The sequence below is a fragment of the Platichthys flesus genome, chromosome 8 (genome assembly GCF_949316205.1).
Source record: "Platichthys flesus chromosome 8, fPlaFle2.1, whole genome shotgun sequence".
NCBI classification, from domain to species: Eukaryota; Metazoa; Chordata; class Actinopteri; order Pleuronectiformes; family Pleuronectidae; genus Platichthys; species Platichthys flesus.
In genome coordinates, this window is record NC_084952.1 from 18,110,989 (window position 1) to 18,137,188 (window position 26,200).

The 26,200-nt window shown below is 40.8% G+C and overlaps 1 protein-coding gene across 2 annotated transcripts; it reads left to right on the forward strand.

The window, feature by feature from the left end:
- The first annotated feature begins 65 nt into the window (after positions 1 to 65).
- stag2b (STAG2 cohesin complex component b) lies at positions 66 to 26,016 on the forward strand. Of its 2 annotated transcripts, none has more exons than XM_062393501.1 (34): positions 66 to 152; positions 2,323 to 2,450; positions 2,535 to 2,616; positions 2,810 to 2,953; positions 3,068 to 3,164; positions 3,338 to 3,414; positions 3,614 to 3,818; positions 4,821 to 4,972; positions 6,585 to 6,658; positions 6,750 to 6,873; positions 8,041 to 8,139; positions 8,329 to 8,408; positions 8,544 to 8,651; positions 9,003 to 9,114; positions 9,211 to 9,328; positions 10,067 to 10,170; positions 10,920 to 11,012; positions 11,098 to 11,187; positions 11,316 to 11,519; positions 12,132 to 12,202; positions 12,349 to 12,436; positions 12,529 to 12,609; positions 12,725 to 12,817; positions 13,251 to 13,425; positions 13,550 to 13,689; positions 14,335 to 14,436; positions 14,552 to 14,700; positions 15,794 to 15,922; positions 16,129 to 16,355; positions 18,184 to 18,412; positions 19,544 to 19,651; positions 19,740 to 19,866; positions 20,926 to 21,003; positions 24,129 to 26,016. In XM_062393501.1, the coding sequence occupies exons 2-34, from the start codon at positions 2,407 to 2,409 to the stop codon at positions 24,150 to 24,152; spliced, it is 3,828 nt and encodes a 1,275-aa protein (XP_062249485.1). In that variant the 5' UTR covers positions 66 to 152; positions 2,323 to 2,406; the 3' UTR covers positions 24,153 to 26,016. The 2 variants fall into 2 exon arrangements, with proteins under 2 accessions (XP_062249485.1, XP_062249484.1); XM_062393500.1 differs by having other exon boundaries at positions 119 to 286.
- The last annotated feature ends 184 nt before the right edge of the window (positions 26,017 to 26,200 follow it).

Below are 26,200 nucleotides of genomic sequence, written 5' to 3' on the forward strand. Positions count from 1 at the left end.
ATCATGAGGTGAAGTACTCGCCAGTGGCCACTAGATGTCACCCGGTCAACAGTATATCTAACAGGGTGTTGTGGCCGCTAGGTGGCAGCTCTGCACCAGGATTTCCTCCTCCCAGGTCGTCGAAACAACAAACCGAACTACGAAGCAAGCGGGTGAGAGAACGTCCGAAACCGCCTCTGACCGCGACTTTTAAACTCTTTCTAGCGAATTTTAGCGGGATTCAGACGGAGCCTGTACAAGAATAGTAAAAAGTTCCGATTGAGCCGGGATTACATTTCACAACAAGGTAAGTTAGCCGTAAAATGGCGGAGAGCTATCTGGAAGTTAGTTGATTTGTATTTTGCTAGCCTGGCTAGCTGTGGATGAGCCCCGAGCGCGGATGTCTGCCTCCACCAAGTCGCTTCGTTAGCTCGCGGTACATGGCTACGTCGGTTGTTAGCACGCTAACGAACCCGTTTCTGGGCTCACGGCTGCAAAATATTTAGTAAATAGCCAAACTAATCGTTGTATGGCTTAATGCGACTTACTTACACTTTATACATTTGTAAACAAAGTGTTTGTTGCTTATGCAATACGGTGCTGGAACTCCCGAGGCAAGATGGAGGACGCAAGGACGTGATGTTTTTTTTAGGTAACGTTAGCAGTAGCGGTTAGCATAGCTGAGCAGCGGTAGTGTCTCTCTGCTCTCTAGTTGTTGGATAATCACTTTGGCTATTTGCTCAATCTTTACATGAGCACTACGTGCGACTGGTGTGGAGACGGGGGGCAGATTCTGTCATTAGAAACAGCACTGACTCTGGTTATTGTGCACAGGCTAACATTAGCTTGCGCTAGTACAGTAGGACTTGCGTTGTTTTGTTATTATTGTCCCGCTACGATAGCATTGGTACATATGGTATCGTGCCGATATTTTGCGTGAATTCGTTTAGCAGGCGGTCATGCACATCGTTCGGCAGATCGCACTCCGGTTCAGTTGGAGAGGCGCCTGCTTACATGATCAAATCTCATGTAGCTGACGCTGGGGGGGAAGACGCCGAAACCCTCGGTAGCCTAGCTAGTAGCGGCGCTAGCACCAGCCGAGCACCGGTGTCAATTTTGACAGGAGCCGACGGAGAGCGTGGCCGCGCCGGCGTTGTTGGAGGGAACCGAGCCGCTACTTTGTGGCACCGATGAACCGCACAAACACGCGCAGTCGGGTTTCACGCTTCCGTTCGGTCTGAAAATCGTCTCGTGTCGATTCGCAGGCACAAGTTTATGAGATACACCGCTCGATTTGGCGCCACTTTTTCAGTCTACACCCATAGAATCCCGTCTCTTGTCACACGCAACATCAAGGAAATGGACATGGTCGCAGATTTCCCAACCAACACACCTCCCTGTTGGGTTTAAGACACGGAGCTCTCTCCATGGCATACGATGAATCGCTCTACGTTGTCTGAGTTCTTTATGTTGCGGGTCATTTAAGTTGATAATTGTATTTTAATAATATCCGGACTTCATTAGACCCCTATGTATGTTGGCCATCATTTTCCGGATATGTTGAGGAGAGGATCCCATGATGATTATCACATAGTATTAATTATATCTGTATTGAATCCTTCGCTTATAATGCAGACTCCACACACACACATTAAATTTAAATAATTACCATTTCATGTCATCACTGTACAAACTAGGACTAGAAGAGGCGCATCTTGCACCATGTGGGCCGATATGATAGGTGGAGTTTATTTCAGCTGTTTCAGGATATATCCGTTATTCCTGATGTGCTTTTTTTGACTTCCCCGACTGCCAAGCAGGCATTTGTATTTATATATTTTTTAAACAGTCAAAGTAAGAATTCTGATTTCAAAAGTTACATCTCCTCTTTTTGATGTACGTGCTTTTAATTTACACATCACAGCCGTGCAATCGTTCCTCTGTGGCCTGCGGTATCTTGTTGATGTTGATACTGTCTCTCGATTGGCTGAGAGATGAATGGGGCGTATAGGTCAGAGCCATATTTGGCCATTGAGGAAGACACTCCAAGCTTTGTTGCGTGACGTTTTCTGTAAACCAGAGGAAGCTGAGAAAGGGAGGGAGCCAATGGTGAGGCGGCTGAGCGTGACAGGAGCTTTGGTTTCCGCCCCCGTTACCATGTGAAACCGTTTTTTCCCCTCTGAATGGCATCAAAGTAGCGCTTGCTCACTACATCGGATGTGCTTTCTGCAAACATGAACACATTTGATGTCTGTTTTTGTAACGTTTATTGTTTCTGTCATGTTGGATCGTTTACTGGGGCTGCATGTGTACCCCTCTTAATCACTCTATTCCATATTCCAGGTCACATGCACCCCCCCCTGTCTGGTATTCTCTGAAGATCTCAAGCCAGTCATAAGTTGAAGTTATCCAGAAGATGTTACAGAAATGATAGCAGCACCAGAAATACCATCAGAGTTCTCCTTTACTCAGTGAGTACATGCTTCCTGTTGATGTTTATTGTTAGTTTGAGGCTGGTTTGAATTTACATACTAATGCCTTCTTGTGTCCTCCAGCGACACAGACACCCGATTCTCTTCAGACACAGACTTCTCCGAGGAGCCTGATGGAAGAGTTACGCTCTCAGCGAAAGGAAAGGTATGAAAAGGCACAAACTGCTTGATGCACTTGCCCTAGGTCAAGATATTCTGGTCAAATAAAGCAGCAAGCAGTCTGTTTTTTTTTCCGGTCATAGATATTTCTGTTTTGTAGAATGAAATTGGTCTCCTCTTAATAACTGTGATGATTCTTACACATTTATTAATCATCTTTTTCTTCTTTGGTGTTCCAGGGTGGGAAGAAAGGGAAGAAGGCCGCCGGGGAGAAAGGCAAAGGAGGGAAGGGAGCAGGCCGGTTAAATGGCCACCACCAAGAGAATGGCATGGAAAACATGATGCTGTTTGAGGTGGTGAAGCTGGGCAGGAGTGCAATGCAGGTATGAATGGCAAGCTTTTTCAAATGGCCACTTTGTATACAATGTTTCTCAGTCATGGTAGATTCCATTCATTTAATTTGGATTTTACATCAATGTATCCCAACCTTCCTACAGTCTGTTGTTGATGACTGGATTGAGTCGTACAAACATGACAGAGACGTTGCGCTACTAGATCTCATCAATTTCTTCATCCAATGCTCGGGATGTAAAGGCAAGTACTGTGTTGTATGTGTTACTTTACCATGTGATCAGTCCTTTTTCAAATGTATTGAGGTCAATTATTTATTGTTTTCCCACAGCCCTCTGACATATTTTGTTCTCTCAGTTGTTGTTGTTCTTGACCATTTAGTTAATTGTCCTCTCTTACCACTCTGTGCTTATCAGGGGTGGTCAGTGGAGAAATGTTCCGCAACATGCAGAACTCTGAGATCATCCGACGAATGACAGAGGAATTTGATGAGGTAACTTGACTTTTTCCAGTATAATTATTTCCATATTTAATGTAAATCTCCAAAGTGTCATTTTAGATTAAATATCAACTTCCAAAATCTCTGCCAAGAACAGTATAACTTTCTTACTTTTTAGCAGATAGAAATGTTAACTAATCATAGCGGTATGTCATTGCATTTACTGATGGTCTTCTCTTTGTGGCCTCTGTAGGACAGCGGTGACTACCCATTGACCATAGCAGGGCCCCAATGGAAGAAGTTCAAATCAAGCTTTTGTGAATTCATCGCTGTGCTAGTGCGCCAGTGTCAATACAGTATCATCTATGATGAGTACATGATGGACACCGTCATCTCTCTTCTCACCGGACTATCGGACTCGCAGGTCCGAGCCTTCAGACACACCTCAACACTGGCAGGTAAGATGAGCTGCGTGTTTTTTTGTGTGCATGTGTGTCAGTTTGTGTGAGATGTACATTTGAATGTCAGTGTAGTCAATGTGTTCTGTAAAAGAGTACAGTGTACGTTCACATTTTGAATAAGATCATGTGCATTTCAAATACTTTTAAATGTAAAACTGAAGTTTACTTTTTCTGCAAACCTTTCTATCATGTGACAAGTCAAAGACAGTATTAATAAGTCCACATATAAAGCTACTCAACTTCCATGGCACACCCACACATATTTTTATTTATTTTGATAAATTAGTCAGTTTATTTGCACACAGTTGGTCGCACTTGTCATGAATGCAAGGGTGCTCAGGTTTGTAGTGTAAAGTGTAGGTGGATTCACCCACTTAAATAAAGTACATATTGCACATAGTGGTGTCAGATCATGTGCTCTGTAATCAGCAGAGGAATTCAGAACAACAGCTCATATGTTTTTTGCAGCATGGACATTTTACAATGACTGTTGTTAATTGAGCAGGTGGGTGGTTTAGCCTCAAAACACTCTTGTGTAGAGATGTTTGTCTCAGAAAGCACTTTCATCATCCTCCTGTCAGTGTTCAGCTCTAACATCTTTACGTTGTTTGAAAGTTGTGATATCTGCACTAGTTGAGGCAGCCAGATCAGGGCAGTTGGTACAGAGGTATTTTTGATGACATTTTGTTAAATAATGATTGCTCATTGAAACTATACAAGTGAACACAATTGCAGCCAAAACTGGACTGATTGGTATTCTTAATGTAGGGGTCAGCTCCAGCCAAGCTCTAATGTCTCATTTGAAACAACTTTTCTCCCAGAATCGGTTTTTCAATTTGACATATTTCCTTGTGCTTAAAGGTTAGGTCACTCAAGTGTTTTGTTTTGTGGTCGAGCTGAGTCTCCTAAAGAACATATTTCATCCAGAGGCAATTTGCTATTGTACATTATTGAACTGTTATTTTTATAGATTTTAATTTTCTTGTTGTTACTTACTAGCCATGAAGCTGATGACAGCCCTGGTGAATGTAGCTCTAAACCTCAGCATCAACATGGACAACACCCAGCGCCAATATGAGGCAGAGAGGAATAAAGCAGTGCCTAAAAGGGCCAACGACAGACTAGAGCTGCTCCTGCAGAAAAGGAAAGAGGTAAGAGTGGCCACAAGGCAATTTAATGCCATTGTTTTAAAATACCCGCCTTTTGCATTTACAGATGCATACTCATTGGATGCCGAATTTGGCAGAAAGTTTTTACCTACTTTTACTTAATTGTGATTCTTACCTTCTGAAAATGTATTCATTCTCTGATATGTAAATTTAGTTGTTATGGGTCATTTATTAAGTTTATATTGACTCAAAGATGTGGAACTTGCATTCAACAGTTTTGAATGCAATCCTTCTTTGTATTAAATCTACAAAGAAGGCAGGTTTTTGTTCACAAAACTCTACCTGATGAAGAAAATCTCTCAGCCTCTCATTTCGAAAGTTATACATCTGTGCAGATGTGCAGAAAACCAATGGTTTAATTGTTGCTTATGTTAAACCCGAGTAGATGTTTACCAGTACTAGACATAAACTATTGGTAAATATAGCTTGCAGGGCCCTGCTTTTTATTTGTCCAGACCATATAGATCAACTTCTGTTTTATGAGAAATATTTAGCCTGAGAAATTGGTTAATAAATTGTATTTGGTTGTATTATTATAAAGGAAGCAGAAGACTACAATATTCCTCTAAATTGATGTTAACGTTAAACAAGCTTTCAAACTCTTCTCAGCTTTATATTTTCTTCAGACAATGAGCTTAATATAGACCACTTAGCTTAACTGCCAGTTATGTTTTTCATAGCAATTTAGTCAAAAAAGGACAGATGGGAATTGCAGCCATTGAAGAACCTGAATAAATAAAAAATCTTAATCTAAATTTTAGCACCAATAATTTAATAGATATTTCCACCGTTGGTTAATAATAAAAAAGGCGACAACCACAGCCTCAGTTTAGGAGATGGTACCCGAAGAAGTGTCTGATTGTTGTTTTACAGTTTTGATGCAGACAGTGTTTGCAAGAGTGGCTGTTAAAGGAAGAGTGGTTGGTTCTACTGAACATCCCATCTGATTGGACTAGTCTCAGTTGGGAAAGCAGCAGTAAAGTAGAATCGTCTGAGGTCTCACTTACCCATCTGGCCCTGAGCTTAATGACACGTTAAGTTCCACGTGGAACCTTACAAACTCATCCTGTCCTTTTCCAGCCAGATAAAGCAACACTGACTGCAGGTTTGTAATTGCAGATGTAATTAAATTTCAAATGTATTATATCACATCTGAACTCGGAATTGATTTAAATATAACCATTGCAGGCGTTATATATATGTGTGGTCATGATGACCACACACACACACACAGCCCATACAGTAGCACCATAACTGCAAACAATTGTGAATTATTTTACCCATATACTATAAATCTGTTCCATTTTTAGAATAGTAACACCCTGATAGGTGGCGGACCTGCAGTGACTGTGTTCGTACCAAGTGTTATTCAGCCAGTCAGTTTTATTAGGTTATATAACAGCGGGTCCTACTGGGCATCCATCTGTTATTTCACTGTGCAGCCACACCACAGCATGATGGCATAGTTGGCTGTGTCACACGTCTTGTTATGTTAACAGAGCCTCCTGGTTTACTCTGTAACATTCTTGTCAGTTAAGCTTTTATGTTTGACTTAATAAATGTGCTAATTTTCTCATGTTTTTCTTTGTTTCAGCTCCAAGAAAATCAGGATGAGATTGAAAACATGATGAATGCAATATTCAAAGGAGTGTTTGTTCACAGATATCGGTATGGCTTCATATAATGTATATAATAAAAAAAAATTCATTCTCATACTGTCTTCTTGTGCACAGATTAACAAAGAGTGATGTTTTAACAGTGATTCAATAGCAGAAATCCGGGCAATCTGTATAGAAGAGATTGGAGTGTGGATGAAACTCTACAGCGATGCCTTCCTCAACGACAGCTATCTGAAGTATGTGGGATGGACAATGCACGATAAGGTGAGTTTGAGTTTTTTTTTTTACTTTAAATAGTCCACAGGAGTTTACTCTTTATATTACTGATTAGACTTCAGCTCAGAACTGTGGACAAACACGGGCTGAGCAAGCCCAGCAGCTACACACAGCAATACTCACAACTCTCTTCCTACTACTTCTGCTAACATCCCAACACTATCTTGGCAAACTTGGCGGTAAACTAAATCTCCATGGGCAGGCAATTTTAATTTGTTTCCCTTTGGTATAAGCGATCACACACTTGCACTGCGGATGAAAGAATACTGAATGCTCTCCGAAACAACAAAACTAATGTTACCCGCCTGTCAAACAAAAACAAAGCAACCTAAACATCCATCTTCATACCTCTTGTGTCACCACAGTAGTCAGACTAACAGGACAAATCCCAGAGAGTTGCCTCATTGTTGGACTGGTAGAACATCCAAAATATCCAGAAAGTTCTTAAAACTTTCCTTGCCCTGTTTCTGTGCCTGTCACTTGAGGTCCTGGGTACGGCCAGGGCTGAATATCTTTCTCAGTCCGGCTGCAGAATATGTATTGTCCTTCTCTTGTTTGGCTGTTCCTCCAACCATTTGCATTTACAAATGCAAATTCATCGGGGTGATGCCATATTAATAATTCTTAAATTTCAATTATCCATTAGAAAGTGCCACAGTTACCAGCTCCCTTACCCGCTGCGACCCCTTCCCATTTGTTCTCTTGTTAATGCATAATTATGCATAAGCACAAAAACCTATCGTAAGCAGTTGAGTAGTGTTGTGTTGCTTGGTCCGAGCCACGTTTCCAATTAACAGAACCAGGGCTGTGTAGGATCATTATTTATTTTCAGTCCTCTCTCAGAAAAGACAGTGAGTGCACTGTGAGGAGATACTCTATTGGCTTAGAATCTACCTTTGCATAGCCAAAATCAATGACTCAATTCATAAACGTAGTGAAACCACAGAAATTTGGAGCTCATGATTGAAACCTGCTGTTACTGCAGCAGGTGAATCTTGTCTAGTGTTTTTTTTTACCTTGTGTTTAAGATGTAAATTTTAGTTATAATCGTAAACCTGAGAAACCTTTCATCTTTACCAAACCCTTTTTTATGTATAATTTGCGACTGTGACTATGAGGACAGATCAATAACCCTATCATAATTCTGTTTTCCAGCAAGGTGAGGTACGTCTGAAGTGTCTGACAGCCCTGCAGGGTCTCTACTACAACAGAGAGCTCAATGCAAGATTGGAACTCTTCACCAGTCGCTTCAAGGTGAGCACCACCTGCTGGTGAACTTAGACACAACATCTCAGACTTCTCGGTCTCATTCTTTAAGCATTGAGCTTTCTGGACTCAAAATTAAGTTTATACTGACAGACACTTGCACACTCATCAAATGACTTCCTTTTGCCCAATAACTCATTAGATATGTAATCTTGCTCTTCTTTCGCTCTCTCTCAGGACCGAATCGTCTCCATGACTCTGGACAAAGAGTATGATGTTGCTGTACAAGCAATTAAACTACTCACTCTAGTCTTGAAGTAAGTAGCTGTGTTCTCATTGTTAACCAATTGGTACTCTTCAGTGAGACAACGTTTTCATGAATTACATGAAGTACACTTGTGGTGCTACTTCATGAACTTTAGCTGACTGATCTTCTGTGTTTATCTCTGCAGTAGCACGGATGAGGTATTGACCCCTGAGGACTGCGAGAGTGTCTATCACTTGGTCTACTCGGCACACAGGCCTGTCGCCATTGCAGCTGGAGAATTCCTCTTTAAGAAGTATGTTGGGCTTGCATCATCACTGAATAGAAGTGAACATAGACACCATGATGTAGATGCAGGTCAGGGAAAAGGATGAAAAAGAACAATGGATTTGCTACAGAACTTTAAGGACACCTAACACACCACTTTTTACACAAAGACAAACTACATTTTGTAAAAGTTAAAGTTACTCAATGACTGGTCTCTGTTGGATTGTCTTGCTCTCAGTTGAATTTTACAATTCAGTCAGTTTTCAGCTTAGTTCAGTTTTTTTTTTAAGCCCCCTTGCTGCTGTTTCGAAATGTAGCTGGAGGGTTATATGGTGGTTGCTTCGGTATGATACCAAACTAATGATTAATGTGTTCAAAGATTGTTCAGCCAAAGGGAACCGGAGGAGGAAGGTGCCCCAAAGAGAAGAGGCAGACAAAGTCCCAACGCCAACCTCATTAAGACCACTGTCTTCTTCTTCCTGGAGAGTGAGGTACATTATCATATTTTTCATCCTCAGACTTATGCTACCTTTCCTATCTCTATTGGCATATGTAAATACATATATGGTGTGAATATCTCTCCATAGCTCCACGAGCATGCAGCCTACCTAGTGGACTCCCTCTGGGAATGCGGTGCAGAGGTACTGAAGGACTGGGAGTGTATGATCAGCCTGCTGCTAGATGAACCATTACCAGGAGAGGAAGGTATGTCCGTATTGATTTTTTTTTTAAGCCTACGTTACTGGTTTGCACTTCACGACACAAACTGGAAAAAGAGACGTGGCTCGAAAACCTCACTGAAAGAAGATCTGTTCTTTTAATTTGTTGATATAAAAAGATTTTTATAGAATAGTAGAGAGGGCTGGAAAGTTTTATTCTTTTCTTCTCATGTGAACGCAAACCAAGAAAACCTGTTGTACAACTACAGTATCCAGTTACTCCACATCACTTTATGAATGAAAGTGGACTCAGTTGAAGACCCAAGTTTTGAAGCTTAAATCAAAAATACTTGACTGTAGTTTGCTTAAACTTGACAAGCCACGGTGCTTTTGGGAGAGATTCCCTTTGGACTCATGGATGAAACAAATTTAGAGCTTCTGTTAAGTCGCATCAGCTCGATGTTCACGGAAGGAAAAAATGAAGCTTTCAAAGAAAAGATCAGATCACTACTGTGAAACGAGGCTCAGTAATGTTTCAAGGTTACTTTGCTGCATCTGACACTGGGTCCCCTAAATATTGTCAGAGCAGGTCATATCTCTTCAAATGATGTGTTGCATTGAATAAATGTCTATTCTTTTAAATAGCGAATAGTTGACCCCACATACTTTTGTCAGTTTAGTTTCAGCTTCTTTCTGAGAGTCTTGTTTTTCTTGGAAGTGGAAGGATGCTAACACCGTCAGCTTTATCTGTAACATGTACCCTGATGGCTCCATGTTTTTGTAGCTCTTACAGACCGACAAGAGACAGCCTTGATTGAAATTATGCTGTGCACTGTGCGCCAGGCTGCTGAATGCCACCCGCCTGTTGGAAGAGGAACAGGAAAGAGGGTAAGTGTTGCTCTGAATAGTGGACCAAGATGGGTTAAAGTATAAATCAGTTGCCTCTAACACGGCTGTCCTGAGATTGCTTTGACAGATCTATTAAGCATTGATCAGTGTTTACTTTTGAGCTGATTCAGAGCAACAGAACCAAAAGCAGTTGAAATGTTCCCCTCTAACAGCACTTGCACTTATTTTACACAGATTCATTTCTATGCCCTGGTTGATTTTATTTATGTATTCAAATTATTTTGTCTATATAGATATACATCTTTATCACATATTGAATAAGGGTCAAGTGTTTTTAGTTGTTTTTCTTCAAATGTTTGTTGGCAGTTTGGGGATGACAGCCTGCAGGGTGGATGCACAGTGATTGTCACATTGCAAAGTTGCATTTTTAGACGTGACAGTATGAGGGCATTCATTCCACAACCTCACACACATTGCTACATAGATTTCATTGTGCTGAGCAGATAATTTAATCTCTCATTGGGTTAAACTGTTGGATCTTGCCTCTGCCTTTTTAAATGTATCTTTTTACATTAGCAATGTTGTTTCTGTTGCAAAACGGTGACCTTTGCTGAGCGATTAAGTTCTCTCGGAAACATAAGTGTGATAAAGATGGCAATAGAACACATTGCCGGGGTTGAAAGAAAACTGTAAAGGTCAAATGGGTGAATTACTAAATCCAAAACCAGACTTTCTGCGTGCATGATTGCAAACCAGAAACTCGTATAACTCTCTGCCTCTCTGATCAGGTAATGACGGCTAAGGAGAAGAAGACTCAGCTGGATGACAGAACCAGAATGACGGAGCTGTTTGCTGTGGCTTTGCCCCCTCTACTGGCCAAGGTTTGTTAAACCACTGAAATACTCCTAATAAGGCCTGCTGGCTTACGTTATGTATTCACATTTTATTGAAATGTTTTGTCTACAGTATGCTGTGGATTCGGAGAAGGTGACCAACTTGTTGCAGCTGCCTCAGTTCTTTGATCTGGAAATTTACACCACGGGACGTCTGGAGAAGGTACGAACATCATCACACAACAGCAACCAAACTATGAAAAAATAATCAGTTTGTTTAATTTAAAAACAAAGTTGTTTATTTTCATCGTCGATTGTCACACAATGTTTCCTTGTATTCCTTTAATACAGCATCTGGAGTCCCTGATGCGTCAGGTCAGAGAAATAGTGGAGAAGCACACAGACACTGAAGTGTTGGAGGTCTGCTCCAAGACTTTCCACGCCCTCTGCAACGAGGAGTTCACAATCTTTAACAGGGTGGACATCGCCCGCTCCCAGCTGCTGGATGAACAGGTCGACAAGTTCAACAGGCTACTGGAGGATTTTCTACAAGAGGTATGAGTAACGGGATGCACACATTCACAAGCATTTTTATTCTGCTTGCTCTTTTCAAAAAGTGATACCAATCTTTTCTACCACTTAATAATTTACTTATTTTCCTGGTCAGTAATGTTACACCAACCTCTTTTGCGGCCATTGTCTTTGTTACACTGGAATTGTCTAATTAAAACTTTGATTACTCTGTAAATAAGACTTGCTGTGATCAAAGTTGTTGATTTTAACATTTTTAAAGGGATGTTTGGGCCCATGCAAAATTCATCAACCTCCTGCAATTTTCTTTCTTTCAACCGTGACATTAAATCATCAAATTTCAGAAGCCCTTGGATTAAATCATTTTTGGGGTAATACGATGCAATTTAGCAGTAACCGAACTCAACCATTATTCCATGTTTTAAAGAGACAGTTTGTTATATTAACTACAAACATGCATAAATATTTGAAAAACTAAAATAATGTATATTAGCAATTGAGAAGAGAACTTGTTATATAGTCTTTGATGATGCATCTTATGAACCTGGATATGTATGTGATCTTGGCGCCTCAGTCTATCAGATGAGAAAACATCTTGATGAATATAATTACAAATTTGCTCCTTTTTTTTTCCAGGGGGAGGAGGCAGATGAAGATGATGCATATCAGGTTTTGTCAACTCTAAAGAGGATCACAGCATTTCACAAGTATGATATTTATGTGTAGCACCTATTTCCTCCCACAATTTCTTATATTCCTCTTTCACCTCTGTTGTGCTTTCTCCTGTTAGAACAATAATTTGCCGGTGTGTGTTTGTCCGAAACTGACTGAGACTTAATCATATCTGTTGCAGTGCACACGACCTGTCGGGGTGGGACCTTTTTACCAGCAACTTCAAGCTCCTCAACACAGGCATAGAGAACGGAGACATGCCTGAGCAGGTTGTTAGATATGGACATGCACTAACTGTAGTAATAGGTTTCATGTATAGTGGATGTTCAGAAATATTAATGTCTTTTCCTCTTGTGATCAGATAGTCATCCATTCGCTGCAGTGCACCCACTACGTGATCTTGTGGAATCTGGCCAAGATATCTGAGGGTAGCTCCAGGAAGGTGAGGTCTCCTAAAGCCACGTTCACTTTATTTTGCATACTTTTGAGAAGAAATGGATGGATGCTAGTGTGATGTTAAAAAAACTAAAAAGCATCTTGTCTGTGTCTTGACTCAGGATGACATGGTGACCCTGAGGAAGCAGATGAGGGCATTCTGTATGATGTGTCAGCGCTACCTCACCAATGTCAACACAGCTGTCAAAGAACAGGTGACAAACATGTACAACAGCAAATATGCATGTGTAGCAGCAGCAGATGTTATTGTAGAATCTTCTAGATAGCAAAGATATAAAATGGGGATAGTTAATATTTTTATATGGTGGCAAAACCATTAACTCTCAAAAGGTGGTTTAGCAGCTGTTCATTCCAGCAGAAGTGGATTTCTAAACCTCTAGGTAACGGTAAGAGGGTTTTATCACATGAAAAACCGACTGCAAGGATTCACTGCATACCTTTTTACTTGTTTGTACATAATTGAAAAGAGATTTTGAGCTGCATTTTTGCCCCAAACTGATGTGAAAATTCTTATTTTAGCAAATCCATTTGGTGCTTTGTGTAATCATAACCCCCAAACCTGCTCTTATTATAGTACTTGTACAAACTGAGCTTTAACTTTCTGTCCTTTTTTCTGTCCCCCTGCAGGCATTCACCATCCTGTGTGATCTCCTGCTCATCTTCAGCCACCAGATGGTGTCCGGAGGCAGAGAACACCTGGAGCCCCTCGTCTATTCCTCGGAGGACTCGCTGCAGTCTGAGCTTCTCTCCTTCATATTGAACCATGTCTTCATAGATCAGGACGACGACACAAATAGCACAGGTACAAATGCAAATGTGCAGTCCTAGAGGCTAATCTTCCAGCTCTGCTCCAATGGGCAAAAAGAAAGGACAAATCAAACAATGCAGTTTTTAGAACTACTTTGGTTTCTTTGTTCTCTTTTCAGATGGGCAACAGGACGATGAGGCTGTAAAAATTGAAGCTCTGCACAAGAGGAGAAACCTCCTGGCGGCCTACTGTAAACTGATTATCTACTGTGTCGTAGACATGAAGACTGGCGCTGACATCTTCAAACAGTACATGCGAGTAAGTACAGCTTTATCATTTAATCCATCGAGGTCTAATGTGTGTTTGTAGTTTTTGAAGACCAGCTTCTCCCTTTAGAGCCGTTGGAGTCATGTGTCTCATCCACAATGTCGTCGTTTTCAAGACGTGATGGATGAAGTACATTTTAATTTGTTGAAATTGCCCCAGGAAAGGCGAAATGCATTATGGGACATATAGTTTGTTTGTTAGCAGTCTTAGCCTGCATACAAGTATTTTTTAAAGCGGCATTTCAGGTAATCGCTTATGATCAATGCGAGGGGCGTGATATTGAAGCAGTTTACAGCCATGTTTTTCAATGTCAAACAAATATGGAGTTATTAACAATGAAAAAGATTCCGACCCTGACGATGTTCCTGACCCAGGCTCAGTCAGAAAGAGACATCTTTGAGGAAGGGAAGGTATAAAGGGGCGTGTCTGAAAGCTTCCCAGGTTCTTTATTTGTATTGTGTGTTTGTCAGCAATTCTGTCAGGTGGTACTATTCAAACAATTGTAGGGTGCGTTTTTATTCCGCGCCTTAGGTCTTAATGGGTTAAACCAGTTATAGGGTTGTTAAATACTCTGACATATAAATTATAGAGTTGATTCTGAATGACCCAGTAATGTTTTCCTTTCTTTCTTTACAGTATTACAATGATTATGGTGACATCATCAAGGAGACTATGAGTAAGACTCGACAAATCGACAAGATTCAATGTGCCAAGACGCTTATCCTCAGTCTGCAGCAGGTCAGTGCACACAAACTTGCTTACTGATGAATTAATTCAGTCCCCCTGACCTTCTGGTCACATGTCCCACTTTTAAGAGTTTGCTAATCTAACATTTCATGTCTCTTCCTGCTAGCTCTTCAATGAAATGCTGTCAGAACTGGGTCACGGGTTTGATCGTTCCTCTTCTGCGTTCTGTGGAATTAAAGAGTTGGCACGTCGTTTTTCTCTAACCTTTGGTCTCGACCAAGTCAAAACCAGAGATGCCATCGCTATGCTACACAAGTAAGGTTTCATTCTGCTCTTGTTACATTGGCAATGCTCTTCCGAAACCTTTTTGCCTTGCAGTCTGGGAGCTGCCATGTCAGACAAATTACCACTTGACTACTCTTGCCAGGTTTTTTCATCCTCTGAATTTTGGAGAGACTTAAGTAATGAGATGTTGCAGTTTTTCCCATGAACTGAATATAATTTAACATGTACAATGACGTCAGGCTGTAAAAACAAAGCTGGTCTGTTACACACACTATTTAAGAAACACTGACATCCATCAAAAGTGCTCTTATGTAGCAATGTAGCTCCAAAATTTGTAACACTAATGTCTGCTGCTGCATAATCCAGTTTCCCACCAATTGGTGTAAACATGAACTGGTGTAGTGGTAAAACAAGAAACTATTGTTAATTCAGTCTTGACCTTTTTGGAGCATACACGTTTCATTTGAAATGCGATGGAGAGTTGATTCTGTACAAATACGTAATCCTCCAAATTTGTAAATTACCACATTGTCACATTGGCCATTTTTTGTCTATTGTATATTATTTAATTGTAATCTCAGGCAGTTTCCAAGGAAGCAGTTTAATGCACGTTTGCTTGGGTATCAGTTGCAATTGTGCAACATATGGTCAAACTCTGTCATGGGATATGTAGGTTGTGTAGTAGGTATTAAGGTAATGACAAACAGGTAAAAAAGAAAATCCTCCTTTTGTTACACCTCAGATTAAGTTTTTCATCCTTTATTTAAACAGGTAGATCCCATTGAGGCTAACCACCTCTAAGCTGACAGAGTAACATAATTCTAACAGGACTACACCACAGATAGAACAATGCCTAAAGCCAGCTGAAACAAAATTAGATATCTTGTTAAGTAGAGCGCTGTAAGATTAGGGAAGTTGATATTGGATCTGTTTGAATATATCAAGCTTAAATGAATTGTTAATCAGATTAATGATCACCTATTCAAGAAGGTTTATTAACCACAGTATTCCTAGTTGTAACCGATCACAAAAATTACTCTTTTGCGGTACTTTAGACTTTGACTCTTCTCCACACAGTCTGACTGTCTGTTATTCATCTTCTCTGTTTCTCTGCAACTCTCAGGGATGGTATTGAGTTTTCGTTTAAGGATCCCAGTCCCCAGGGAGAAGGAGGCCCTCCCCTCCACCTGGCTTTCTTAGACATCCTCAGCGAGTTCTCCTCCAAGCTTATGAGACAAGACAAGAGGACTGTGTAAGTATTTAATTTGCTGAGCTGACTGGTGGGAGGCTTCAGTGTCTCATAGCAACAGGTGTTTGTGACAATTGGTGCAACTGGTGTTTCAGATTTAACCCCCTAGTTGGAAAGTGCACCTGGTTATATGTGTAACCTGTGTTCTCTGTACGCACGGATGCACAGGTTTGTTAATCTTCTCTCTGTGGCCTCCCTCTGCTCCTCAGCCACATGTACCTGGAGCGCTTCATGACATTCCAGATGGCGCTGCAGCGAGAGGACTGCTGGCTCCCCCTCATCTCCTACAGGAATTCCCTGCAGGCTGGTGGTGATGACGACACCATGTCGGTGATGAGTGGCTACTCCAGCAGAGGCTCCTCCATTCGCTCCAAGAAGTCCAAGCCTCCTTCTGTTACAGCCGGAACGTCAGCAGCCAAGAGGAAACTGCCAGAAGGTATAGCACACACAGGAAGCTATTAATCATTAATATTTTAAAGCTTTTATCACTTCAAAGAACTATGTAATTTAATTGTATTTTAAGATAGTGCTGACAACTATATAGGCCTCTGCTGTAGCGGCAGCCATGGCGAGAGACATGTTTTCTATCCATCCAGGCTTTTTTCAGTCCCACTCAAGGATGAATTGAATGGATTTTGGTCAAATGTCAAGTCCATTGAGCTCACGCCCATCCCATTGATGTGAACTTGAAATCTGTGTTCCCCACAGAATTGCTTAAGGTGGCGGTAGCACCTGCACAGGCACGCAGTTTGGTCTTGTGTTCAAAACGGGCTGCTTGACGGGTGCACAGAAAACCGAGGGAAAGAAGTTCTTGTTTGGTAGAGACCTGTATTGAATTACTCTCTAAGGTACACACTTGAGTGTGGACACCCAACCTTAGTCAGGTCTCAGCTGGTAGGCACACAGCTGTAGCTAGAACTGTGAGGTGTCAGCATTGACGGTACAAACTCAAACACAATGGTGCGAGCATCCAAGAGGGACTGAACCAGTGAGTGTGAGGCAAACAGCGCTGAAGACAGCTCTACCAGCAACCAACAGGGGAAAACTCTAAATTAAATCTCTTACGTCCAATGAGTAATTTTTCATTATAAAACAATGGCAGGACCATTTGGAATATGGCTGACCACCACAGTCTAAATAATCGATTTGAATCCCTGGTTACTGTGACCTCACAAAACAAAAATGTTGGCCATAACTCCAAAAGGTATATATCAACTATGACCCAATTGAACGCAAATGTTCAAAAGGATGATATGAATTAAGGACATTTTGCATCCAAAAAGTCAACTTCCCTGTGACATTATAATCTCCTGCAGACACACTTTTCTGGCCAGAAGGGGAGATAGTTACTAAATTTCCTGGAACTTGGCATAAAACCCGGATTTGCTAATTATAGTGTAAAGCTTTAGAACTGGACATCAGTGTTTTCCTGTCATTAACTAAAAACATTAATCAGCACCTTCCATTGCACCAGCACACTAAGAACAAGGCTTAACGAGAGCCACATATATTGTAGCCTAGTTGTGATATAACAAAAGCAGAGTTGGAGCCCAGATTAACCCAGATGCGTTTCTACCAGGCCGGATCAGCCAGCGGAGCTGATGGGTCAGGAGATTAAACAGCAGATGGTAGGAGAGAGTCCAAAGAGTCAAAGTGCTCCTGACCTATCACTGTGTCTCTTAAATGTGTCTCTGAGTGATGGTTAAAGATGTTCTCATGACCAAGGTTTTCACTAGAATATTGAATGATAAAACTTCCATAACATTTAATTTGCAGTGTAGCAACATGCAGTGTAGTAGAGTCAAATCAAATGGTGGCTATCGCAGACGTTTGAGAGTTTGATCTGACCCCCTTTGTTGTTATCTCAGTTTTGGATTTCGCTCTCAGGATTATTGCTGGCATGAATCGAGAAATTCCTTTTGCTGTGAAAGGTCAAAGTTCTACTTGCAATGAGTGGATGGTACTTTACACCTAGTTCTGAATTCCACATCCTTTGAGAATACACTCAATTTAAGTTTGGAAATACAACACCAACATTCCATCTTCCTTATGTAGGTCTCATGTAAAACCATTGAGAACCCCTGCGTCAATGTAAACATACATTTGCTGGTTTTTGTTATAGTATCCAGTCACAGTCCTATATTTGGTCAGTTATGTTTTGAATCTCAACATTGTAAATAGTAATAGGAACTTTGGATAAAATGTGGTTATTTAGGAAAAATGTGTGTTCCTAGTTTTTTGACACTTGGTTCTTTCTCTTCCAGAGGAGAGCAGCAGCAGCAGTGAGGTTTGGCAGCAGACCATGCAGACCCCAGTCATGCTCCCGTCGCCGCACCTCACCTCCACTGCCATGCGTGACCCGAAGAGGGGCCGTGATGACAGCTTCATGGGGGTCTACCCCCTCCCCCCTCACGACCAGCAGCCGCAGCCACACCAGCTTCCGCAGCATCATCAACAGACGCCTCAGCTCCACCAGACGCCCATGGATTACAAGTACGTTGCCTTCCAGAGGTGCTATGATGCAGTCACTTCAGTTAGATAAAGCACATGTTGCAATTTGAATGTAGGTGTAACAGACATGACATCCAAAAAACGTTTTCAGAACGATAAATACAACACAACTTGGTCCAGTCAACTAGCAACAGAAATGTGTATATACATAAATGTATATAGTCATAGTCAGATCAGATAAAATGCTGTAAACACTGACAGTTGAACTGGCAACTGTTATATATTTAACTTGAGGTAGGAGTAGTTGTTTTGGGTTCATGGTTTTTTATGGGTTCAGCAGTTTGTCCTCATCACAGGGGGCAAAAGCTCTTTAACAGCCTATCGTCTATGTGCAGATGTGTGTGTCTGTCTCAGGTGTCACTGTACATCTCCCCTGTTGGCTGTACTGCAGCTGGGGTACCAGAGTGTGCAGCTGCATGTCATTCAAGTAGTTGTAGTTTTAATTTTTTTTTGCTTTGTTGGCAAAATCAAATAAAAGAACACTTTACCATCCAGTTTTAACATCTTTGGACCGATTGTCTGTCAGTGGGACCTAAAACACTTAAGTATTGACATCTGTCATCAATATTGTGTACCCTCTTGTATTTAATTTATGCATATAAAAAGTTTACTTTAGGGGCATCATTAAAGTGGATATTTCAGTTAATCGTTGAATTCTACTGTGCACATCATCAAACTTTTATTCCATTAAATATTGTGCCAAGACACATTCACAGGTCATTCCTAAATATCCCCCGTCCATAATTAAACCTTTCTCCTCAATTGCTGCGCTGCCCCTACATTTCCAAAACACTTTGATAGCCATTTACTTAATTATCTGTTATTTCCTTTCATCCTAATGCTACCCCAACATTTTATAAATTTGACTAGGCTTTGGTCCAGGTTCAACTTTCAGCTGGGTAGATCACTTATTCTCCAAGAATGGAATCAGAGGTGTGGAATATGAGCCAGAATACATTAGGACGGAGTTCAATGTAATTTCCCATTTGCTTCCTATTAATTTAAATGGTAGTAAAATGCTTGCACTTAGCAGCCTGCCAAGTGTGAGGCCAGCTGGGACTTTGACTGACTAGTTTATTTATCCAGCCTGACTTTTCATCTTGTGCGTTTTAGTTCCCAGGTGACGTGGATGCTGGCTCAGAGACAGCAAGAGGAGGCGCGCCAGCAGCAGGAAAGAGCCATGAACTATGCCAAGCTCCGAACCAACCTGCAGCACGCTATGTAAGAAACACCTGCACTGAGAGCTGCCTGTCCCAATCGCTTTTTAATGTATGATTTATATATTTATACAACGGTTTTGTTTTTGCAGTCGTCGCGGCACTGGGCTCATGGAGGAAGATGAAGAGCCGATTGTGGAGGATGTGATGATGTCATCTGAGGGTCGTATGGATGACCTCAATGAAGGCATGGACTTCGACACCATGGACATTGATTTGGTGAGAAATGCATATAACGGATTAAACCTACAGTGTGGAATGCGCATTTTTCTGTTAGACCCAAATCCCTCCTCTGGAAAACAAGTTTATTTATCGATAGCATCAGAAACTTTTCTTCAGTGCTTCTTCGATTTTTCATCTGGAGGTCCTTTTTAAGGGTTGCTAGAGCATACTCCGCCTCCGTTGCTACAGTTGCCTCCCTCTTTCGCTCTGGTAAACCAATCATTCCTGATTGGACGCTCGTAATGTGCCAGCGCAGGCTGAAAGAAAGATGTGCACAATAAAGAGATTTACCTGGAGCTGATCAGCAATGTGTGAACCCATTTGACAAGGGTTCCCTTGTTCCCAGCCGTTCTGAAGAGGCAGAAATACTCCAGCACTCTGTGAGACCTCCCACACGCCTCTGTGTGCTCATGAGAGTGTTACTGTGTGCGTGTTCACCGGACAACCACAGTCATCAACTCAGCGGCCTGACTCTAGTGCCCCACCCTCCACTCTCACTGCCATAGATAAAATCTAATTCTGTGGAAACCGCTGACGCACTCTGTCGACAGGGCCTCGCAATTGTATATACAACACGTGGCCACATGACTCTTTCATCTGACCGGTTACGCCAAAACCACAGAACCATGTATGATGAGTGTGAAAGCCAGAACAAAACGTTATCCAAGATAAATGTCTGTTTTGGATGCTTACACTGCTGCTGCACTCTGAGAAAAGGCTCCAAATGTCACGTTGAATCAACCAGAAAATGGAACAACTGCCCCAGTTCCTCTGAATTCACTCCATTCGTTGCATGTGTGATGCATTCTTTCCAAATTGAGCTGCAGGGGTTCAGTGTTGCACAGATCTGCTGAGCTTGTACCTCTCCGGTTTTAATATTGTAATGCATATCGCAAAAATCCACGTCAGCATCTTGTTTGTTTCCCAGAAATGGTTATGGTCAAATTCTTTGTATAAGCAAATAGTTCAAACATTTATTGGTTGTCTGCCAGAGCAGCTGTTTAAGCAGGACAGATTCTAAGTGTTTGCTCTAACTGCTTCCTCTCTCTCCTCTAGCCACCCTCCAAGAACCGTCGCGAGAGATCTGAGCTCAAGCCAGACTACTTTGACCCTGCCTCTATTATGGATGAGTCGGTAAGAATCATTGCATCACTTAGCCTTGTTTAACATCGTGTACTCACAGTCACCCCCTACTCAAAACCCAGGCTTGTTCTCAGGCCGATGTTGTATGGAGATTCCAGATGTGTTTGTGCATTGGCCAGCTGGAGATGCTTGTGAGGCCCAGCGAGAGTAGACGCCACTTGTGACTTCCTTTTAAAGAAAGTAAACACTGAAATTGGTACGAGGGGAAATGGAAATGGAAAATGGATGGCTGGCAACCAGTCGCATTATATGGATCACTTGCAAGAGTGTTGTATTTGGGGCGCTGAATGAGAGAGAGAAACATTTAGATGAGTTCAGCGAACAAAGTTGAACGCACAGCAGCCAAATACAACATTTCTTATTGGTTGCAAAGCTGCCTGTTTTTTTTATTTTTCATGTATTTCTTTTGCCTGCATGAACACGCCAAATATTATTTAGTTCAGTGTGTACTGCCAGCCTTAAATTCTTGCAGAACCCTGCAATTTTCCTCAGGGGTTTGTTCCCACTTTCAGCTTTGAAATGTTCTTCAGACGCCGCCCTAACATGGATTGTTGTGTAGGTAGATAGTTCCAATTTAAAATCCTTTAATTGTCTTATCAAAGAAGAATATATATTTTCCCGTCATCAAACACTTAAGCTATTGTTCCATTCAGCTTATTTCTGAGCTGTAGTGCAGGTAAAGCTCAGGACACTTTATTTTAGTTGCTGTACTTTTGAGGAACTTAAAAAGACTGTGGCTGTAGACGTGATTATATTTGGAAACAGCCGAATGGAAGTGAAATGCACTGTTACACAGCAGGATTCCAGAAACGTTAAGAGCAGCCAGGAATTATTAATGTGAGCGGGCTCAAGTTAGCAGCTAGATTTCTTTCTCCCCGTGACACCTCAGCAGCCACCACTGTAATGATGCAGCCGCTCAGGTGACACCCTGCCGTGAGGAGGCCCAGCCACTTTTGTTATGGCCAAATTTAACTTCATAATGTGACAGTGGTATATGGAGGACCATACATGACATAAGTAAAAATAAATACATAAATAAATGTATAAATAAATACATAAATAAATAAATAAATGAATAAATAAAAATGGAAATAAATAAATAAATACAGAAATAAATAAATATGTTAATACCAAAAGAAATGTCAAAAGAAATGTCTTAAATATATTTTAACATTTATTTTTTTCCCTGATACATTTCCTTTGCATTTGCAGTGTCCTTATGCTAATGAGAAAGGCGGGCCTAACCGCAGTCTCATGCAGGATTGGTCACAGGAGTGTAATGATCCAGCCCTACTACTTCTGCCTCTCAATGCTGGTGTCCAGTAGCTGTTTTCAGCGTTGAGCCAGTTCACACTTAAAATGAACTAGTTCAAGTTCAGAGGGTTAGTTAAGGTTATTTTTTATTGGGATGATTTAGGTGTCAGTAGTCCTGACTGTGAGCGACACGTCTCGTGTTGTACTGAGCACAATGAGCGAGCCGAGAGGAGGAGGAGGAAACAGAAACTCCAGCTCGGTACAAACCACCTGCCGCCTCTGCTATGATCATGAAGCCGCTGATCTCTGAGCAGATGTGACCAGAGAAACTCTGTGTTTCCACTGTTCCACAGAGTCACTAACTGGCTGTTTCACGGTGAAGAGATCAAGTCTCAGTCACTGCCCGTGTCTCTGAGCGATTGTGTGGCGGAGCGCAGGGGCTGTGTGTGTGTAGCTCAGTTGACCAATCCTGCTCGAGACTGAGGTTAGGCCCGCCTTTCTCATTAGCATAAGGACACTGAAATCGAAAAATAAAAGTTGGAATAAATGTGGAAATAAATAAATAAATATGGAAATAAATGCAGAATTAAATAAATCAATGTCTTAAACTTATTTCCACATTTATTTATTTATTTCCACTTTTATTGCAACTTTTATTTATTTCCACATTTATTTATTTCCACATTTCAGTGTCCTTATGCTAATGAGAAAGGTGGGCCTAACCTCAGTCTCGAGCAGGATTGGTCAACTGAGCTACACACACACACACAGCCCCTGCGCTCCGTCACACACTCGCTCAGAGACACGGGCAGTGACTGAGACTTGATCTCTTCACCGTGAAGCAGCCAGTTAGTGACTCTGTGGAACAGTGGAAACAGTGGAAACACAGAGTTTCTCTGGTCACATCTGCTCAGAGATCAGCGGCTTCATGATCAGAGCAGAGGCTGCAGGTGGTTTGTACCGAGCTGGAGTTTCTGTTTCCTCCTCCTCTCGGCTCGATCATTGTGCTCAGTAGAACAGGAGACGTGACGCTCACAGTCAGGACTACTGACAGCTAAATCATCCCAATAAAATATAACCTTAACTAACCCTCTGAACTTGAACTAGTTCATTTTAAGTGTGAACTGGCTCAACGCTGCAAACAGCTACTGGACACCAGCATTGAAAGGCAGAAGTAGTAGGGCTGGATCATTACACTCCTGTGACCAATCCTGCATGAGACTGCGGTTAGGCCCGCCTTTCTCATTAGCATAAGGACACTGCAAATGCAAAGGAAATGTATCAGGGAAAAAATAAATGTTAAAATATATTTAAGACATTTCTTTTGACATTTCTTTTGGTATTAACATATTTATTTATTTATTTCTGTATTTATTTATTTATTTCCATTTTTATTTATTCATTTATTTATTTATTTATGTATTTATTTTTACATTTATTTATGTATTTATTTTTACTTATGTCATGTATGGTCCTCCATAGTGGTACGCCTCATTATCCTCACTCTATACTCTGGTCTGAAGTAGACCCACATCTTTATTCATGTTCATTTACATACATAGTGAAGAGATAGTAGGGATTTTAATTTTTAGGTTTAGGTATCGGTTGTAAAAAGAAAAAAAAAGTTGATGACTTGCTTTATTGTCAAGGCAAATTGAAAGTAAAAATTTGGAATCTAAATGTGATCCAGTCTGGGAGATACTGGACGTCCTAAGAACCGATTTTGTTGCCCAACCCAACTAAGTTTAGGCTTTTACTTTTTAATGTCAGGATGTGATGTGTATCATCTATTTCAATCATGAAATGTGGCTGTTTACCTTGATGATTGTCATTAATGCATGTTTTTTGTGTGTCTCCTCTAGGTTCTTGGGGTGTCCATGTTTTAAGCTAATATCCAGACGATTTTGACGCTGGGATAACAGAAGAGGCGCTTTGTATTTAAAGAGAATTTTAGATGCGAAAAAAACGGAAGCGTTTTCTCTAAGAAAAAGCAAAAACAAAAAAAAAGATCTGGCTTGTACTCCACGTGGACCAATGACAACCCACACTCAGTGTTGCTTGCTCAGAGAGGACTTTGTTTCAAATATTTACTTTTATAATCTTGGGTAAGCTCTTCCTGTTCAGAAATAGTGTAACAGGCCACTTCCAAACCTATTAGAAATGAGACGTGTCTGAAGAAAAATCCATAATAGCTTTCTTTTTCTTTTCTTTTTTTAACCCCCTTTCCTTTTTTCAGCGGGGATGAATTGGTGTGTTTAACTTAAGAAACTTTTGTTTTTTTGTTTATGTCTAACCCTTTTTACAATTGTAGTAAGTTACCAGGTGTGAAGTAGTAATTTATAAACAGACTGTAGTAGCTTGCTTGTACTGTGTTAGCCAAGTGGATGGAGGTCTTTCTGTTTCCGTGCTCCTTCTTTTTTTTCCTCCCCCTCTCTGAGTTTCTTTTCCCTGTTGCTGGGCCTGAGGTCCTGATAACCACTGGTGGTTAAGATGGTGACGTAGAATCAGTCAGGATCTCTTTTTATGATGTGAAGATTCCCAGAGTCCATTGAACGCTCCACCTGGTTTAAAGCAGTAAGTCCCAGAGCTTACCCCAAGATTTCGGACCACTCCTTAACCACCATCTACCAGGGACACGTGTCCCCCAACAATGAGCAGAGTTAAATCCCAGTAGTGCCACTGTGTGGGCTCTGGACTAAAGCAGCCCTGTCTTAGAAAATCACGTTTTTTTTGGTTTGTTTTTTCCTCTTAAAATCCAGCAGCATAATGTTGAAATGGGTATCTCTACATTTTGAATAAAAGTTATATATGAATCGGTGCTGATTTTATATATGTGCTTTTGGTTTTTCTTATTTTCAACCTTCAGTCAAAAAGTATGAGAAACGTGTAAGTAAAACAAAAAAAAGAGAGCATGTGAGACCATGCATCAAGGAAGATTTTTAAATTTGTATTTTTATTTTTTCGTTTTGTTTCGTTTTTGTCTCCTTTTTTGTCTTGATAATGTCTTCGGGTTTCTACCTTTTTTCCTACGTGTAAATTAGTTTGGATAAAACTAATGAAAAGACTTGTGAAATTCAGCTTTAAGGTTTTCTCAAGAATGGAAAAGTTCCTGTCACATAACACTTCAAAAGATTTCAAATGTTAAAAAGTGTATGGTAGTCATTCAGACAATACTGAAGATGAGAATAATTCAGCAGCGCCGTGGCAGCTAGACAAAGCTTAGATTTTGACATATATTTGTCACGCGAGTTTTAATGAAATGTTTTGTCTACTGAGGTTTTTATTTTGTAGTCATTCCATGCTTAAGCCTTAAACATGCTTGTGATGGTCACCTTCTCTCACAGTAATCTTCCATGTCAGAGGATCAGTCATGTTTAAAGGTGGAATAATTGGCTTTTTAGAACATGAAACATGAGGTGGTCAGATGTAATGTGATAAAGTAGATGAACAGCCTATATGTGTTTTGCCTAATTATTTTATGTAAGTAAAAGAGAAAATTCTTTTAAGGAAAAAGTACTGTTTATTGTTTGTTACTTACCACTACATTGGTATAAATTCTTATTAGATCATGTGTATATATACAAAATTTAATTTCTTTCCTTCTATTTTGGCCATTTCTGTGTTGTTTTTTTCATGCACTATTGCCTACACTCTAAGTTGTTGTCTATTATCCCATCCTCTTTCAGTCACTCTTTCTGATTTGTACTTGTCTGGAGACAGTAACTTTTGAATAAAAATCAACACATTTCATCAGTGGTACTTTTTACTGAAAATAATGAACGCACCATGGTGAACGCTGGGGCTACATAAATACATTTGTGGTAAAATAGTTAAAGTTGAACCGTTAGGAGATTCCCTTTAATGGCACTGGGGGGCAGTGTAGTCCAAGGCGGCTACCTCCTGTCCCCACGTGTAATTGCTGTATCCTTTTCAC

Excerpts from the sequence above, each read along its gene's own strand:
- stag2b (XM_062393501.1), top strand. The coding sequence starts at position 2,407 with ATGATAGCAGCACCAGAAATACCATCAGAGTTCTCCTTTACTCA. Across the intron at positions 6,659-6,749 it reads GTGTTTGTTCACAGATATCG|TGATTCAATAGCAGAAATCC; the intron begins GTATGGCTTCAT and ends ATGTTTTAACAG. Across the intron at positions 14,437-14,551 it reads TTATCCTCAGTCTGCAGCAG|CTCTTCAATGAAATGCTGTC; the intron begins GTCAGTGCACAC and ends TCTTCCTGCTAG.